At 34.6% G+C, this 19,702-nt stretch overlaps 1 protein-coding gene across 4 annotated transcripts in view; it reads right to left on the minus strand.

The window, feature by feature from the left end:
- Nucleotides 1-1,070: 1,070 nt before the first annotated feature.
- C1D (C1D nuclear receptor corepressor) overlaps nucleotides 1,071-19,702 on the minus strand; it is a 34,588-nt gene continuing 15,956 nt past the window's right edge. For 2 of the 4 annotated variants that reach the window (XM_077134420.1, XM_077134418.1), the window contains exons 2-7: nucleotides 10,731-10,948; nucleotides 9,335-9,375; nucleotides 7,960-8,106; nucleotides 7,153-7,219; nucleotides 6,790-6,845; nucleotides 1,071-4,080 (exon numbers count right to left, since the gene is read on the minus strand). In XM_077134420.1, the coding sequence (XP_076990535.1) occupies nucleotides 3,916-4,080; nucleotides 6,790-6,845; nucleotides 7,153-7,219; nucleotides 7,960-8,097 (426 nt within the window). In that variant the 5' untranslated portion in view covers nucleotides 8,098-8,106; nucleotides 9,335-9,375; nucleotides 10,731-10,948 and the 3' untranslated portion in view covers nucleotides 1,071-3,915. The remainder of the gene's footprint in view (nucleotides 4,081-6,789; nucleotides 6,846-7,152; nucleotides 7,220-7,959; nucleotides 8,107-9,334; nucleotides 9,376-10,730; nucleotides 10,949-19,702) is intronic. The other 2 variants (XM_077134419.1, XM_077134417.1) reach the window with 2 other exon arrangements.

Genomic DNA, 19,702 nt, shown 5'->3' on the forward strand with positions numbered 1-19,702 from the left:
CCTTGTTATGATCTTTTTTTTTTTTAATTTTAATGAGTAAACCTCTATGAGTAAGGTACTGGATGAATGGTACAACAGCACACTGCATAAGAAATTTTCATTCTTTTTACAATATTTTTCAACACAGCCTCTTGACAGACAATATTCACATAACCGGGAAATGAAGGGCTTCTTTTCTAGTTCCCCCAATCATCTCATTCAAATCATATCACTATGAATTTCCTGGATACTTGCCCTTAAAGTACTGTATTACTATAAAGTTTAAATTCAAACCCTTCCTAGGTCTACATTCATTTTAGCAGAAGCATCTTGAAATGTTGAATTATCATCTTCAATTTCTTTCAGTCATTTATTGTAGCTGCCAAACTGAAATGGTATACCTTAAAGGCAACACTAAACTGAAAAGCAAATCATGAAAAAGTATCTCTTAAAATGTTTCATTTATAAAGCTTATTTTTCCCATCATCAAATTTTGTAAACTGTCTGAAATACATCATTTTACAAAATTGATATCTTGCATGCAGTTATTCTGCCATGATACATTTGCTAAACTTCAAGGTTTATAGGGGGTAAAAGTAAAAACTAGCATCTTCTATCAATCTTTTATGAATGGATGATTAATAAAGGGCAAAATTGTTTTTGGTTTCTGGCCTTTGAGAGGCAAGAGGAGGGTTAAAGTTAAACCTTAATTGCCAATAGGTTGTCACTATAGCTATTCCTTTTCTGGATAGATTTATTTATCCTCCTGGCTATATTAAAAATTATGCCATAAAATAAACACTTTAAAAAGGCACATCAAGTCAGAACCGGCTGCTCTAAGGAGCAGACTATGACAGTGCAGTCTGAAAGGAAAACTAATCTGCAAACCAAAACATCCAAAGAATTTTCTTGAAATCCTGCTAGCAAGCTATAAAATAGCAAATTAATCAAGTAGAACAAATGTACAACATTCTATCATAAAGCTTTATACACTTCCCCCTAACATAATTGTTAATGACAACTGTAAAATGCTAATATATAAAATAAAAAATATATGGTTTATATTTCCAAGACTGAGAGATTTAGACAAGAATATAGGAAAAAGAAAATGTTTTTATTAGTAATATACATTCAGGCCACATTTATATAAAACAGGTTTTACCAAAGCCGTTCAGTAAAAAAAAGTCACTGAATATATCCAAGCAAGTTTATTAATTGTGCAATCTGAATAATAAAGGAAGAAAATGAGACGCCATTGCTTCTTTTTTCTTCCCTTTGTACACTAAACGTAGCCACATTACATGACATTCTCTAGAAACTGTGCAAATCCGTCTTAATGTCACTTCTGTAAAGCCAGAATTTCTGATAATGTATTACAAAAATTACAATTAAACTGTATCATAAACTGAGTGACTCCTAAAGTATCTTATGATGTGCTTAAGAAAATAGTACCTACATTCAATAACACTGTCCATTTTTGAAACATTTCCTACATTTCTAGTCCATTTTAAAAGCTTTATTTAGAAATAATACCAATCCATTTCTAATAGCTAAGTGGAACAATTTTTTAATTTGTAGAGTCCTAAAAATCAATCAGCTTGACATGACCTCCTAATTCCAGAAATGTAGTAAACCATAATTCAAGCTCCAGTTTTTCTCTGAACATATTCTACTTTACCAAAATGAATTCCCATCCTGCACCTATGAACAAGAAGGAAATTATATTTAAAATAATATTGAAGGCAAAATCTCATTATCTGGTATTTGAGAAAAAGTCCATAATTCTAATCTTAAAAATATCTATAGCTGCAACCTCTCCAATTTGCCGATTCACAAAGAGATTAATAAGAGAAGTAATTAAGATCTAAACTTAGAACAGACAGCCATTTGGAACAAACTATGATACCAACAACTGCATCATAGTCAAATAGATCAACCCATCATTCTTTATGGTTCTGCTTAAGGTTAATGAGCACAATTTGCAATAAATTTTCCAGTAACTCTGAGAAACTGAATTGAATGAAAAGACTACTTTTTTTCATAACACTTTATTAAAACAGACTAAAGGTTGAGTTGTCTTATTTGGAATTAGCACCTAGCACAATATCTGGCAATGTAAATATCATTAAATACTTGTGGAATGAATAAACAAATGACAAATTACAATTCAATGTACTACTACCATTCAATTCCTTATGATAAGTAATGAACATTTAAAATTATACATAATAAAATGGAATACACTCAAATTATTTTTTATTTGTAATAATAAGCACTGAAAGAAGTCCTCATTTAACAATCCCCAATTTAGCAGAATGTAGAATTGGACCATCACAAACCTACAATTTGACTAATGATTTTCTGCAACTGTGTGACATTTTTCATTGGATCTTTTCTTTATGAAATTAAAAAATACAGTGAAATACAAGTTACAAGTTTCTTTACAATAAATAATACAAAGGCATGTATACTACCCCGGATCTTAATTATAACATTTCTCTCATAAAGAAGTTACTCTAAAGAAAGTAGTTAGAAATTTGAGAGGATGAAGGTGAAAAAAGGAGTGAAGTAACTATAAATGTTCTTCCACTTTAAAAATTGTCTGACATAAGTGTCAGAAGAGACTTTCTGCCTCTATCAGAGACTTCCTCTTCATGTGTCATAGAAAGAATTCAACATGCTTTACAAAATCCATTACATTTTAAGATCATTTCCAATATCTGCTACCATAAATCAAGAAATCCATTTATTCAAGGTTACTTATGGAGAATTAATCACACAAAATTTTAACAACTCCTTTTTCAGAAATTAAAGTACTTTACTGTACTTGGCATTCCTATACATGATGATGTGGATTCAAAGATTGAAAGCATTAAGGGCATATAATTAAAATTCATGGGCTTAAACATTAAATAATGTTTAACATGTAGAATTGTCTGTAACAAATATTCCCAAAAGATAAATCAGAATATAAACACAATGTAATCTCCTTTGGATTTCTCCTTGTACTTATGTAGGATTATATTAATTGTTCCAAAACACTTGGATGTACCTGACATCCTCAAAGATATAAAATTTAAAAATCTAAAAAAAAATGAGAACAACGGAATTGCAGGCAGTTTTCTAAAGCAATATGTATCAAGAACAAAAACTCACAAATTTCTTTATTTGTGATGGCTTCTAAAATCTATCTTTGTAATTTAGTGGGCAAATTTACTCAAAAAAGAAAAATAAACAGCTTAGTCACACAACATTTACAGCCTTTATTAAAGAGTATAGCCATTATGCTAAAATTCAGCCATCTACATACAAGCTAATTTCTTATCTAAAAGAAAATGAGAATAGAATATATTTTATTTTAAATGGGACAGAGGCGAAGTGCCAAGAATTAAAGTATAACCTTAAAGTTTTAATTTCACACTCTGAATATAAAAAAAGCAATAATCCTAAAATCATGAAAACGTGATGACATAACCACACAGAAAAAAAGGACATTTAAGTTTATTTCATCCTTTCTTAATATTATAGTGAAAACTGATGTACTTATCACTTCAGTCTTGAGACTGCATATTTCATAAGATTATTCATTTAAAATAGTACAAAATGTTTACAAAGAATGTTAAACTTAAATTTCACAGTTGTTTATAAAACAGTACATGAAAGAATAAGGAAATAAGAGTCTCATCAAAAAAGATAGTAAATTATGAATATAAAATATACCACAATGCTAAAACCCTCATAGCTCTCTATAGGAAAATCAATAAAATATTTTCTGGAGGAAAGTATTTAGCATTAGAAATTTAAAGTGTGAACTTTATATATTAATTCAAAAAGGAATATCTTTAAACTTGCACTGCCACACAGTCACCCTCCATTTTGTGAAAAAACAACAAAACTAAGGAAACTTCTGAATATATGTACTTCAAAATCAAAAAGTTAATTTTTACTTTTCCCTTTATTAGCAAGTTTTGATGCATTTTTAGTTTTTGGTTCCCAGAGGGCATTTTTTACAAATCTTGACGCTGCACCTCTGTCCAACTTCCCAGCTTTTTTCTTGTCTGTTATTTCTTTGACTCTATTCATATATACTCGGATTCTTTCCTTAAAGATAAAAGGAGAGCAAGAAAGAAATGGATTTAGTAAGCTGTTCACCACCACTAAGTTCTATTATACTATCCACAGTTAAATACAATAGTTATGGATTGACTGCCTAGTAAATGCCAAATACAAGTGAGGAGCATGAGCCTGCTCCATGTTCTCCTGGAGCTCACAGTCTGGGGGGAAGACAGACATGAAAAAGTCCTTTCAGTCCTTTCAGAAGTTTTCTGAGTGTTCCCAAAAAAAGAGGAAGAACTATGCTGAGATAGCACTAAAAAGATAAAACTGAATTGTTTATATGTGGTTATAAATTTTCTTTTTAATTAGCATTAAGGAAAATCCACATTTTGTGTGTGAGGTCCACAATCTACAATCTGAGCTGTCACACTTTTGCAACATATGTTAAATAAAACTCTCCTGAAATTTTTCTAAATAGGAAATGGATGAGGCAGTGTTTATTTCTTTTTTTATATTACCTTCTAGTGTCACAATTAAAATAGGCAGCATGAAAATACAAGGTCTTTTACTCAATTTCACAGTTTTGATTGATAAGCACATGAAATTTTCTAATAAAATATACAGTTCTAATCAGACTTTACAAGGTGAGAAACATAATATGTTGCCATACCACTTTGACTCTTCTGAGGCCATTAATCAGAATAAAGGGCTAGCCTATACATCAACTGGAGAAATAAAGTTGATGAGAGCCATAAAATGGAAGAGTAAATGATTGATTGCTTAAAAGCAAGTTTCACTGAAATAATCAAAATAGTTATATAAACATACACAGAAAAGTACAGGCCTTTAAAAATATTTTTAACTGTAAAAGAATGACAACTGTGCTCAAAACCCTCTAACAGCTTCCTATTTCTCTTTGAGTAAAAGCCAAAGTCCTTACAATAGTGGATATCAGCTACAGCATACATCTACCCCAGCCCTGCCTTGGGGCCTTTGCCCTGCTTGTTCCTCTGCCTCCTGCAATGAATTTCCTCAAACATCACACTGCCGCTCCCTTTCTTCCTTCTTTTTGCTCAAATGTCACCTTGTCAATGAATCTCTGACTTAGTTAAAATTGCAATCTTACCCTGAGAAGTCCTAACCTTCCTTACCATGCTATTTTCTTTTCCCATAAAGGTAAAATTTTCTAACATACTACATATTCATATATATTTATTATTGATTCACTGTTTTATTATGTTTATTATCTCTCTCCACTGGATGGTCTGGTATCTGCCACAAGGGCAGGGATACTTATCAGCTTTATTCACTGAAGAATCATCTCACTTGGAAATAATGCCTAGCTCCCAATAGACACTTAAATATTTGACGAATGAATAAACTATTTTCAATGGTCCTTTCTCCATACGTCATCCAAATAGGTTTCCACTCAAACACTAACTTGTGATCAATTAGTAATGTCCGTCACAAGGTCTAAAAAGGGGATTGTAAACCCTGGTCCAGAAAATTAATGTGCACTTCCAAAAAAGTGGATTCTGAGCAGAAAAGAATACAGATGATCTTATCCTTTTCTATTGACAGTAACAAGGATTGATATTCTCCAATAACTTGTGTTAAGAAAGAGGAATTTTATAAATGTAAAGTACTTATCAAAAAGTTGAAAACAGATGATACAATTCATACTTTATAAGGTTTAAAGCCCTTATCATTGGTCAAACCAAGATCTGTGTAACATATTGCTTTATACTTTTGCTTCAAATATTTTTACAATAGCTTTATTTAAAAATAAATTTACTTCCCTCCCAATAACTTTAAAAGATGAGAAGAAAATATCTTACCAGATGTTAAAAAAAAAAAATGAAGATAAATCTGGTTTACTCATTTTAAAAAAATAAATGACCAAGTACTTTACTAAATTGTAAATACATATGTATTGACTACCTTAGGACTTGGGAATAAGAACAGAATACAATGTCAAGTACATTTAACATATATATTTACCTTATACTTTATATACACAAAGAATAAATTTATTAATAATATTCTTATTCATAAAGGAAGTCAAGAAGGTAACCATAAGTTTGATTTCTAATTTCTTTCTTCAAATTGAATGATTTGATTTAATTTTTGAAGTCAGCAAAAACTCCAAGATACCAGTATATACTATACTATACTTATATATCTAAATGGAATACAAAGACAAACCTAGAAGATTTATTACAGGTTGTAAATATGTCACTAATGCAGAATTACTGGACAGTACACATACAACTGGTGCCAAAAAAGCTTTTAGCTTTGTTGCTGAACTGGATTCTTTACTGCTGAGAAAATGAATTAATGGAGGAATTGAAAAGGTGGGGGAGAAACTTTCCCGTCTTTGCTAGTAAATCAACTAGAATATACTTTTAAGAAAAAAAAGGTAGTCCTAGAGATGAACAGGATTTCAAAAATTTATAGGAAAAAATAATATGGAAGTTATAAATAATTACTAAAAATGTAACATTTTCTTATCCAGAGATTTATATAATACATGGAACACCAATTCTCTGACAAAAGTAAGAAAAGAAAAAACAAAGATACGATGAGATCTAGCTTACTTTCATTATATCAACACTAAATAATTTTGTTCTCCATAATTAGTGTAATAAAAACTTAAACTTCAAGAATACTACAAGTGTATCATAGATAATATCCCATGTAATCATAAAAAATACATATGTAAAATAAATACTAAATAATTAACCAAAATCTTACCAATTCCTGCTTTACTGGATGTTCCTTAGGATTAACTCCTTGAGTTGCCAAATAAACTACAAGAGAAAGATTTCATGGAATAATATGATGTATATGTTAATTAAAACCATTCCATTTAAAGCAACTCTAATCATTCACAAAAAAGCAAAGTTGCACAAAGAATTAATTAAATGTTTAATTATTCCACCCAGACATAATATGACATTATAGGCATTTGGTGTTCTGATTTGAAATAAATAAATAACTGACTATTAAAATTGCCACAAAGCATAATTTTATTTTTAAATCACTAGTATTAAAAAAAATCACCTTCGACACAACAAATAATTTGTTTTCTAATCAACTCTAAAGTAAAACACTTACCCCAAAACATTGAATTTAATGTGTATGCAGAAACTAAATCCACTTTTGCTTGTTCAAGCGGGTCCAACTATTAAAAAAAAGAGAGGGAAAAAATACACACAAATTGAGTACTATCAGATAACATTTAAAACTTTCACCAAGTACAATGTATCAAAGAAGTGTTTTTCACTTCTTACAATCCAATAACTAAATGATCTGGAAATAATTTGCAAAAAGAAGAAATTTTGTTAACCAGTGATCTTTGCCCACAAATTTTCACTTAGGATACCATCCTTAGTTAGATAAAGAAATGTATATAATCCAAGAAAAATTCCTTTGAATTATTTTAATTTCAGGAGTTATGAGCTGGGCTTTGCATGTCAAAAGTAATTTATCAACATAAACATTGTACATGATGCATTTATGTATAGGGAGCAGGCTAAAATGCTTAGGCAATACCAAAGACAGAAGAAACATAATGAGATTTGTTTTAGACTGTCAAAATCAATTTACCATTTTTGTTCTATAGGGTTTCCAGAAACCCTGATAACATCATTGTAATACTTAAAAGGTCAAAGATAGCGACTGTCAAAAAGAATGCTATAAGTACTCTTCTCTTTTTTCAAAATCAAGTCGAACTCAATATAGTTAAAGTTAGGAGGTATTTCCTAAGCTAGGAGTTTTGTTTTGGTATTTTTTTCCTTAAAAAACCCAAACACATATAAAATTGTAATAAAGGGGGAAAAGGGCATATATCATTAACCTATTTCTTCTTCTATAAGTTTCATAAAACAGAATTTTGGTTTGTAAATTACATTTTTAAAATACCTTCTGCAACAACTCATTTCTAGAAACAGACATCATAGTCTTGAGCATCTCATCCACAGCACCAATGGAATTCTCAAATGCTGATAAATACTCATGAATTTCTACTGGATAGTCTTCATTAATTTCTTCACTTGCCATTATGACCAACTAGGAAAAAAGTAAATTCTTAGAATCACATGAAAAGATAGAGATTGCTCTTTGGTTTACAACAAATTCAACAGGTTATATAAATTTCAAAAGTGCTAAAGGAGTTAAAATCTGGAGATAATTCAATAAATCTTCACAGAACATAATTCTAGAGCAACTAAACTCAAACATGAAGTTCCCGGGGTGGGGGGGGGGAAACAAGTCCACTTATCAAACCCTCAATGTTCTTAAAGCACTCAAGACATGATTACCAGACATGGAATTATCAATAAGAAAATTTTATATTTTAAAAATTTTCTGTTGGAGTACATAGGTTGTTAGTGTTAGATGGCTCACCTGCCAGGTGGGAGACCCAGGTTCAATTCCCAGCCCATGCATCCAAAAAAATTAAATTAAATTAAAAAATTAAAACCTTTCTGTTGAAGTTAAAGACCAAGCAAAGCAATGACCATTTACATCCCCTAATGCATGCAGAACTCTTTTTTTTTTAAGGCTTACGTATTTTAGTCATTCTAACCTAGATGTTGATCAAGGAACATGTTATATTAAACTAAGAAATTAGAAATCTTAAGTCTGAAATATCTCCTGTTGATTTATCAACAGAACCATTTTTAAGACTTTCTATATTTTTATTCTTTAAGCGCCCTTAAAATATTAATAAGAAACTCAAGAAGTCCATAAGTCACATAAAATCTATAAACAGAAGAGGAGGCACGGGGGAAATAAACTGTGTGGTTTTCATTTAGGCTAGAGCATACCCTGATAACCCACTCTTTCATAATTCACATTTGCATCATAATATTCAATATGTATGTGAGAAAAAGCAAAATTTACATCAATGTATTTAACAAAGTACCCAAGATCAAATTTCAGAGGCAATTTCAAGCCATACAAATCATCCTCAGGGTTAAAATAATTTTTTTATTAGCTGAAAATACCTCTCTCATTACATGTCAAAGGAAAGCAGCAAGAATGTATACAATAGCAAAGCAGAATGGAAATAAAGAGACTTGGGTTTTCCATCTCGCTTGACTACTGACTATGTCACCAAAGGTAAATCACTGAATTTCTCCCGGCTTCAAATTCCTCATTCAAAAAAATAAGGCAGTTGGTCTAATGCTATGTAATGATCTGATGAGCCCCTATATTTCTAAGCATTATCACTATGTTATTTAAGTTTAAAAAGAAATATATGGGTGCACAGGTAGTTCAGTAACAGAATTCTTACCTGTCACTCAGGAGACCTGAGTTCGATTCCCAGACTGTGTACTGAAAAAACAAACAAACAAAAAACGTTGTGAACAAATTTCCCTGTGATACACATATCACATATCTGTCTCTGTGTGTGTACATTTAGATATAAAAATACATAGATGTAGGGAGACACATTTTAAAAAAAGCAAAAAACAAAAAAGTACTGTGAATGTTTAGCCACAATATATTAACATTACTTTGGAAAAAGTATATTCCACTGACACTTTTTTCATTGAAAAAAGTGAAATTCATTTGACTATCACTACCTGTGCAATAAACTTATAATTTTGTAAGTTATACGGGGACATATGCATTATCAGACCTCAAGAGTAAAAGTTTCTATAAGCCAAAGAGCAAACAGGATCAGGCTGACAGGAAACAGAGCCAAGAAACTATAATCTCCTGCACACAAAAGAGGAGGCGGTCAAACAAACAAAAATCTCCCCAGGAGAATCTAGGAATGACCACAAGATCAAGGGCAATAAGAGTTGGACTATGAAAACTGAAAACAGATAAACCAATCTCCAGATCTGGGAAAGGATGGCTCCAACATTTCCTGCATGGATAAAAGTACAAGTATAAGAGTTATACAGCAAATACAGAAAAGACTTAGTATTTCCTTTCTTTATGTGGAATTGTAAACCAATATATTTGAAAATCCATATGAAAAAAAATGATGTGCTAGGAAAATATCAATTACCAAAACTGACTTAAAATGAAATAAACCAAAAAGACCATTAATCACAGAAAAAATTTAAGAAGTAATCTAAGATCTACTTTCCAAAAAGACTCCAGGCCTAGAAGATTTTACAGGTAATTTCTTCCAAACCTTCAAGAAACAAAAAATTCCCATGGTACTTAACTGTTTAAGGACACAGAGAAAGATGGAAAACTTAGATACCTATTTTATAACATACACAAAATAAATTCTAGATGAATTAAAATTTTAATATATAAACATATTATATTATATAAAATATTTATATAATCCAAATGAAACCCAAATGCTATAAAAGGAAATGGTTGACAGATTTAACTGCATAAAAACTGGAAAAACTTCTATATGGTAAAAGGATACCATAAACAGACTTAAAAGCAAGAGGCAGCTTGGGAGAAAATATCTGCCAAAATACAAGAAGGGATAAGACAGATTATTATATAGAGTTCCTACAAAGAAATTAAAATAATGAAGATATTATCAACCATCAGATTGGCAATAATTTTAAAGATTATGAATGTCCAATGTTAGTAAGGATATATACAGAGAAGGTGGAATATAAATTGATGCACATACCCTTTGACTTAAGAAATCCTTTAAAAAATCTAGTTTATTATAATTTCAGGATGCCGCATTCATTTGCAAAACTTACCCAGAACATGTAAAGCATTAATTCCTTTGAATGTCTCCTGTTGTATTTTCTTAACTTTATTATTATGAATTCTCAGTTCTGCTAAGGACTGGGGAAGATTAAGTGGTATTTCACTTAGTTGACTGTGGGACTAATAAAGCCTTTGTAACTTCTTCGCGGTTAGAAAGGCTTTTGGGTGAATCTTTTTTAGCTTGTTGTTTGTTGTTCAGAATCAGACCCTAGACAAAGCATAGAAAGTTACACAATGTCAGGAAGTAAATTTGGTGTACCTTGTTCTACAATGATTAGTAAATCATGAAAACCAATACTATGTATGCCACTCATGTACTTGATAAACCATGTAAATAATTTTCCAATTCAAGCTAAAAAAATATTTACTACTGAGTTGCAACAGTGTGTAAACCTTTAGTGATTTACTTTGTGCCTTTGGTTTAAACATAAGCTTATCTTTTTAAATTTAGCTTGCACTGAGTAGGTAATATGTTCATGTGGTTAGTTCTTCTACTGCATCCCCAATCTCCTATTTTGCTTGGGGAGGCGACCACTATTATTATCTTATCTCAAAAATCTGTTCACAGAATTAAGTTTAGTGAACACCAATAAATTTTTGTATGATTTAACTAAAAAAAAAAATCTAGCCTACAGAAATCCTTGTATTTATGCATATCAATTAAAATGGACTCCTCAAACTCTTCAAAAGAAATGTCTTGATTTCATATTCCCCCTCCAGCTAAACACCAATTTTCTCTCTCCCTTTTAGAACTCCTCAAAGAGATGCTTATACTACCTGTCTCTAATTCCTTTTCTTCCATTCTTTCTTGAATCTACTACAAGTAGGTTCCCTACTTCTCATTTAAACTTGTTCTGGTTAAGATCACCCATCACTTGTGGTCTCTCTCTCTTAGCCAACACAGCAAGCAAACTCACAGCCCTCCTCCTGTGTGGAACATGACTCCCAGGGGTGTAAACCTCCTTGGCAACGTGGGACAGAAATCCTAGAATGAGCTGGGACTCAGCATCAAGGGATTGAGAAAACTTCTCGACCAAAAGGGGGAAGAGAGAAATGAGACAAAACGAAGTGTCAGTGGCTGAGAGATTTCAGAGTCAAGAGATTATCCTGGAGCTTATTCTTATACATTTTATAGATAACCCCTTTTTAGTTTAAGGTGTATTAGAGAGGCTAAAGGGAAGTACCTGAAACTGTAGAGCTGTGTTCCAGGAGCCATGTTTCTTGAAGAGGAATGTATAATGATATAGCTTTCACAATGTGACTATGTGGTTGTAAAAGCCTGTGTGTGATGCTCCTTTTATCTATGATATTGACAGATGAGTAAAAAATATGGATTAAAGATAAATAAATAATAGGGGGAACAAATGTTAAAATAAATTGAGTAGATTGAAATTCTAGTGAACAATGAAAGGGAGTGCTAAAGGGTATAGAAAAAAAATAGGGGAAAAATGGTTAAAATGTATTGAGTAGATAGAAATACTAGTGGTCAATGAGAAGGAGGGGTAAGGAGTATGGTAAGCATGAGTTTTTCTTTTCTCTTTTTATTTCTTTTTCTGGAGTGATGCTAATGTTCTAAAAAATGATCATGGTGATGAATGAATATACCACTATATTGTGAGCCATTGATTGTACACCAAGCACGGAATGTTTGTATGTTAAGAATGTTCATGTTTGTATGTTGTTTTGGTCTGATATAAAAAAATAAATTAAAAAAAATTTTAATTAGCTCTCCCTCTTTCTCGGCCGGCGGCACTCCCGCCACCAGCCAGCCAGCACTCCTCTCCCTCTTTCTCGGCCAGCGGCGCTCCTGCTGCCAGCCAGCCAGCCCTCCTCTCCCTCTTTCTCGGCCAGCCCTCCTCTTCCCCCTTCTCCGCCGGCGGCGCTCCCGCCACCATCTTGCCCTCCTCTTCCCCCTTCTGCTCCGGCGGCGCTCCCGCCGCCATCTTGCCCTCCTCTTCCCCCTTCTGCTCCGGCGGCGCTCCATCTGCCATCTTATCCTTCCCTTTCTCCTCCTGCTCCGGCGGCTCTCCAACCACCACCATGCCCTCTTCCGCCTTCACCGGCTCCCCCGCCACCGGCCTCGACAGCCTTGCCACCCTCACCTTTCTTCCTCCAGAACAGCTACTGGGGGAGTGGAGAAGATACAGAGGAGCTCCCGGAGCCACGACGGAGATCAAAGGAACGGCGTACCCCATCCTGGAACGGCTGACTGTCTGGGAGAACCAGCTCCGGTGAAATCGCTGAGGGGCGCGGGCTTTCCCGGGCAGGACGGCAAGCGGCCGGAGTCCCTCCCTTCCTCCTTCCCAGGCCAGCTGGCAGAATTCGGCAGGCGGTCCCCTCGGGCCGCGGTGGCTGGCATCCCCACCACGCGAGACCCCCGGACCAACTGAGAGAGCTGGGTCGGAAATCCCCAGACCGCGGAGAACGGTGACCAGGGGGGGTCCCTTCCAAACACGTGACTCCCCGATCCGGCTGGGAACAGTGCACTCTCCCGGGCTGCGGCGGCTGGCGCCCTCCTGCCACGCTTGGCGCCCCGGGCCGACTAGGAAATTCGGTCGGGTGCTCTCCCGGGCTGCAGCGGCCGGCGACCCACCCCGCTTTCGGACTCCGGGCCAGCTGGTACTCTTCCAAGCCGCTTCGGCTGGCGAACCTCCCCCACGGCGAGAGTTTTCCAAAGTTAAAGGACCCACAGCACCTTTTACTGGTGGAACCCGCAGACAAACGTGTGCCACGAGCACCACCTACTGGGCAGGATAAGAAAAACAGAACCCAGAGATTTCACAGAAAAATCTTTCAACCTGTTGGGTCCATCACCCAGGGAAATCTGACTAAATGCCCAGACGCCAGCAGAAGATAACGGATCACGCTCAGAAAACTGAAAATATGGCCCAGTCAAAGGAACAAACCAATAGTTCAAATGAGATACAGGAGCTGAAACAACTAATGCTGAATATACGAACAGAAATGGAAAACCTCTTCAAAAACGAAATCGATAAATTGAGGGAGGACATGAAGAAGACATGGGCTGAACATAAAGAAGAAATAGAAAAACTGAAAAAACAAATCACAGAGCTTATGGAAGTGAAGGATAAAGTAGAAAAGATGGAAAAAACAATGGATACCTACAATGATAGATTTAAAGAGACAGAAGATAGAATTAGTGATTTGGAGGATGGAACATCTGAATTCCAAAAAGAAACAGAAACTATAGGGAAAAGAATGGAAAAGTTTGAACAGGGTATCAGGGAACTCAAGGACAATATGAACCGCACAAATATACATGTTGTGGGTGTCCCAGAAGGAGAAGAGAAGGGAAAAGGAGGAGAAAAACTAATGGAAGAAATTATCACTGAAAATTTCCCAACTCTTATGAAAGACCTAAAATTACAGATCCAAGAAGTGCGGCGCACCCCAAAGAGATTAGACCCAAATAGGCTCTCCAAGACACTTACTAGTTAGAATGTCAGAGGTCAAAGAGAAAGAGAGGATCTTGAAAGCAGCAAGAGAAAAACAATCCATCACATACAAGGGAAACCCAATAAGACTATGTGTAGATTTCTCAGCAGAAACCATGGAGGCAAGAAGAAAGTGGGATGATAGATTTAAATTACTAAAAGAGAAAAACTGCCAACCAAGACTCCTATATCCAGCAAAATTGTCCTTCAAAAATGAGGGAGAAATTAAAACATTCTCAGACAAAAAGTCACTGAGAGAATTTGTGATCAAGAGACCAGCTCTGCAAGAAATACTAAAGGGAGCACTAGAGTCAGATACGAAAAGACAGAAGAGAGAGGTATGGAGAAGAGTGTAGAAAGAAGGAAAGTCAGATATGATATATGTAATACAAAAGGCAAAATGGTAGAGGAAAATATTTTCCAAACAGTAATAACACTAAATGTTAATGGACTGAATTCCCCAATCAAAAGACATAGATTGGCAGAATGGATTAAAAAACAGGATCCTTCTATATGCTGTCTACAGGAAACACATCTTAGACCCAAAGATAAATATAGGTTGAAAGTGAAAGGTTGGGAAAAGATATTTCATGCAAATAACAACCAGAAAAGAGCAGGAGTGGCTACACTAATATCCAACAAATTAGACTTCAAATGTAAAACAGTTAAAAGAGACAAAGAAGGACACTATATACTAATAAAAGAAACAATTAAACAAGAAGACATAACAATCATAAATATTTATGCACCAAACCAGAATGCCCCAAAATACGTGAGGAATACACTGCAAACACTGAAAAGGGAAATAGACTCATATACCACAATAGTTGGAGACTTCAATTCACCACTCTCATCAATGGACAGAACATCTAGACAGAGGATCAATAAAGAAATAGAGAATCTGAATATTACTATAAATGAGCTAGACTTAACAGACATTTATAGGACATTACATCCCACAACAGCAGGATACACCTTTTTCTCAAGTGCTCATGGATCATTCTCAAAGATAGACCATATGCTGGGTCACAAAGCAAGTCTTAACAAATTTAAAAAGATTGAAATCATACACAACACTTTCTCGGACCATAAAGGAATGAAGTTGGAAATCAATAATAGACGGAGTGCCAGAAAATTCACAAATACATGGAGGCTCAACAACACACTCTTAAACAACAAGTGGGTCAAAGAAGAAATTGCAAGAGAAATTAGTAAATACCTCGAGGCGAATGAAAATGAAAACACAACATATCAAAACTTATGGGACGCAGCAAAGGCAGTGCTAAGAGGGAAATTTATTGCCCTAAATGACTATATCAGAAAAGAAGAAAAGGCAAAAATGCAGGAATTAACTGTCCACTTGGAAGAACTGGAGAAAGAACAGCAAACTAACCCCAAAGCAAGCAAAAGGAAAGAAATAACAAAGATTAGAGCAGAAATAAATGAAATTGAAAACAATAGAGAAAATCAATAAGACCAGAAGTTGGTTCTATGAGAAAATCAACAAGATTGATGGGCCCTTAGCAAGGCTGACAAAAAGAAGAAGAGAGAGGATGCAAATAAATAAGATCAGAAATGGAAGAGGAGACATAACTACTGACCTCACAGAAATAAAGGAGGTAATAACAGGATACTATGAACAACTTTACGCTAATAAATACAACAATTTAGATGAAATGGATGGGTTCCTGGAAAGACATGAACAACCAACTTTGACTCAAGAAGAAATAGATGACCTCAACAAACCAATCACAAGTAAAGAAATTGAATTAGTCATTCAAAAGCTTCCTAAAAAGAAAAGTCCAGGACCAGATGGCTTCTCATGTGAATTCTATCAAACATTCCAGAAAGAATTAGTACCAACTCTCCTCAAACTCTTCAAAAAAATCGAAGTGAAGGGAAAACTATCTAATTCATTTTACGAAGCCAACATCACCCTCATACCAAAACCAGGCAAAGATATTACAAAAAAAGAAAACTACAGACCAATCTCTCTAATGAATATAGATGCAAAAATCCTCAATAAAATTCTAGCAAATCGTATCCAACAACACATTAAAAGAATTATACATCATGACCAAGTAGGATTCATCCTAGGTATGCAAGCATGGTTCAACATAAGAAAATCAATTAATGTAATACACCATATCAACAAATCAAAGCAGAAAAATCACATGATCATCTCAATTGATGCAGAGAAGGCATTTGACAAGATTCAACATCCTTTCCTGTTGAAAACACTTCAAAGGATAGGAATACAAGGGAACTTCCTTAAAATGATAGAGGGAATATATGAAAAACCCACAGCAAATATCATCCTCAATGGGGAAAAATTGAAAACTTTCCCTCTAAGATCAGGAACAAGACAAGGATGTCCACTATCACCACTATTATTCAACATTGTGTTGGAGCTTCTAGCCAGAGCAATTAGACAAGAAAAAGAAATATAAGGCATCAAAATTGGAAAGGAAGAAGTAAAACTATCACTGTTTGCAGACGATATGATACTATACGTCGAAAACCCGGAAAAATCCACAACAAAACTACAAGAGCTAATAAATGAGTACAGCAAAGTAGCAGGTTACAAGATCAACATTCAAAAATCTGTAGCATTTCTATACACTAGCAATGAACAAGCGGAGGGGGAATCAAGAAACGAATCCCATTTACAATTGCAACTAAAAGAATAAAATACCTAGGAATAAATTTAACTAAAGAGACAAAAAACCTATATAAAGAAAACTACAAAAAACTGCTAAAAGAAATCACAGAAGACCTAAATAGATGGAAGGGCATACCGTGTTCATGGATTGGAAGACTAAATATAGTTAAGATGTCAATCCTACCTAAATTGATTTACAGATTCAATGCAATACCAATCAAAATCCCAACAACTTATTTTTCAGAAATAGAAAAACCAATAAGCAAATTTATCTGGAAGGGCAGGGTGCCCCGAATTGCTAAAAACATTTTGAGGAAAAAAAACGAAGCTGGAGGTCTCACGCTGCCGGACTTTAAGGCATATTATGAAGCCACAGTGGTCAAAACAGCATGGTATTGGCATAAAGATAGATATATCGACCAATGGAATCGAATAGAGTGCTCAGATATAGACCCCCTCATCTATGGACATTTGATCTTTGATAAGGCAGTCAAGCCAACTCACCTGGGACAGAACAGTCTCTTCAATAAATGGTGCCTAGAGAACTGGATATCCATATGCAAAAGAATGAAAGAAGACCCATCTCTCACACCCTATACAAAAGTTAACTCAAAATGAATCAAAGATCTAAACATTAGGTCTAAGACCATAAAACAGTTAGAGGAAAATGTAGGGAGATATCTTATGAAACTTACAATTGGAGGTGGTTTTATGGACCTTACACCTAAAGCAAGAGCACTGAAGAAGGAAATAAATAAATGGGAACTCCTCAAAATTAAACACTTTTGTGCATCAAAGAACTTCATCAAGAAAATAGAAAGACAGCCTACACAATGGGAGACAATATTTGGAAATGACATATCAGATAAAGGTCTAGTATCCAGAATTTATAAAGAGATTGTTCAACTCAACAACAAAAAGACAGCCAACCCAATTACAAAATGGGAAAAAGACTTGAACAGACACCTATCAGAAGAGGAAATACAAATGGCCAAAAGGCACATGAAGAGATGCTCAATGTCCCTGGCCATTAGAGAAATGCAAATCAAAACCACAATGAGATATCATCTCACACCCACCAGAATGGCCATTATCAACAAAACAGAAAATGACAAGTGCTGGAGAGGATGCGGAGAAAGAGGCACACTTATCCACTGTTGGTGGGAATGTCAAATGGTGCAACCATTGTGGAAGGCAGTTTGGCGGTTCCTCAAAAAGCTGAATATAGAATTGCCATACGACCCAGCAATACCATTGCTGGGAATCTACTCAAAGGACTTAAGGGCAAAGACACAAACGGACATTTGCACACCAATGTTTATAGCAGCGTTATTTACAATTGCAAAGAGATGGAAACAGCCAAAATGTCCATCAACAGAAGAATGGCTAAACAAACTGTGGTATATACATACGATGGAATATTATGCAGCTTTAAGACAGGATAAACTTGTGAAGCATGTAATAACATGGATGGACCTAGAGAATATTATGCTGAGTGAGTCCAGCCAGAAACTAAAGGACAAATACTGTATGGTCCCACTGATGTGAACAGACATTCGAGAATAAACTTGGAATATGTCATTGGTAACACAGTCCAGCAGGAGTTAGAAACAGGGTAAGATAATGGGTAATTGGAGCTGAAGGGATACAGACTGTGCAACAGGACTAGATACAAAAACTCAAAAATGGACAGCACAATAATACCTAAGTGTAAAGTAATCATGTTAAAACACTGAATAAAGCTGCATCTGAGCTATAGGTTTTTTGTTTGTTTGTTTGTTTGTTTGTCTATCTGTTTGTTTGTTTTACTATTATTATTACTTTTATTTCTTTTCTCTACACTAACATTCTATATCTTTTTCTGGTGTGTTGCTAGTTCTTCTAAACCGATGCAAATGTACTAAGAAATGATGATCATGCATCTATGTGATGATGTTAAGAATTATTGATTGCATATGTAGAATGGTATGATTTCTAAATGTTGGGTTAATTTTTTTTTTCTGTTAATTTAAAAAAAAAATTTTTAATTAAAAAAGAAAATCACCCATCACTGGCACATTGTTAAATACAATGATCAATTCTCAGTTCTCATCATTTTGACATTGACTCCCTTCTCTTGATTTCCAGGACATTTTCCTGGTTTTCCTCCTATCCCATTGGCTTCTTTCTTGGTCTCCTTTGCTGAATCCTGCTCATATCCTTAGCCTCTAAACACTGAAGTGTCCAAGAGTTGTCCCTGATTATCTTTTCTTCTCTACTTTACTCCTTACCTTACGTAAGCTCAGGAAGTCTCAGGGCTTTAAATTGCATTAATAAACTGATAACTCCCACATTTATAATTCCAGTCTTGACCTTTCCACTAAACTCTAAATTTAAATTTCCAACTGCCTACTCAGTATCTCCCATTAGATGCCTAATAAGATTCTTAAACTGAATGTGTCCAAAGAAAAATTCCTAGTCTTGCCCTACTGCAGTCTTCCACAACTCAGTTAATAGTAACCTCAACTTTTCAACTGTTCAGACCCACAACTTCAGAGTGATTCTTGACTCCTCTCTCTCACTCCATCTTTAAAATATATCTAGACTCTAATCACTTCCTATCAGTTTTACTGCTACGACTCTGGTCCAAACCACCATCATGCCTTGCCTGGATTGTTGCAAGTGTCCTAAATGGCCTCGTTACTTCCATTCTTGGTTCTGCTCTGAAACTTCCAGTGGTTTCCTATCTTGGAATAATAGCCAAAGTCCTTACAATGGCTATAAGAACCAATACAATCTGCACCTAACTCCCCCAGCTTTCAATACTTCATTTCCTACCACTCTCTCCTTGCTCATCTCTCCAGCC

Source organism: Tamandua tetradactyla, chromosome 17, assembly GCF_023851605.1.
Source record: "Tamandua tetradactyla isolate mTamTet1 chromosome 17, mTamTet1.pri, whole genome shotgun sequence".
Lineage (NCBI taxonomy): Eukaryota > Metazoa > Chordata > Mammalia > Pilosa > Myrmecophagidae > Tamandua > Tamandua tetradactyla.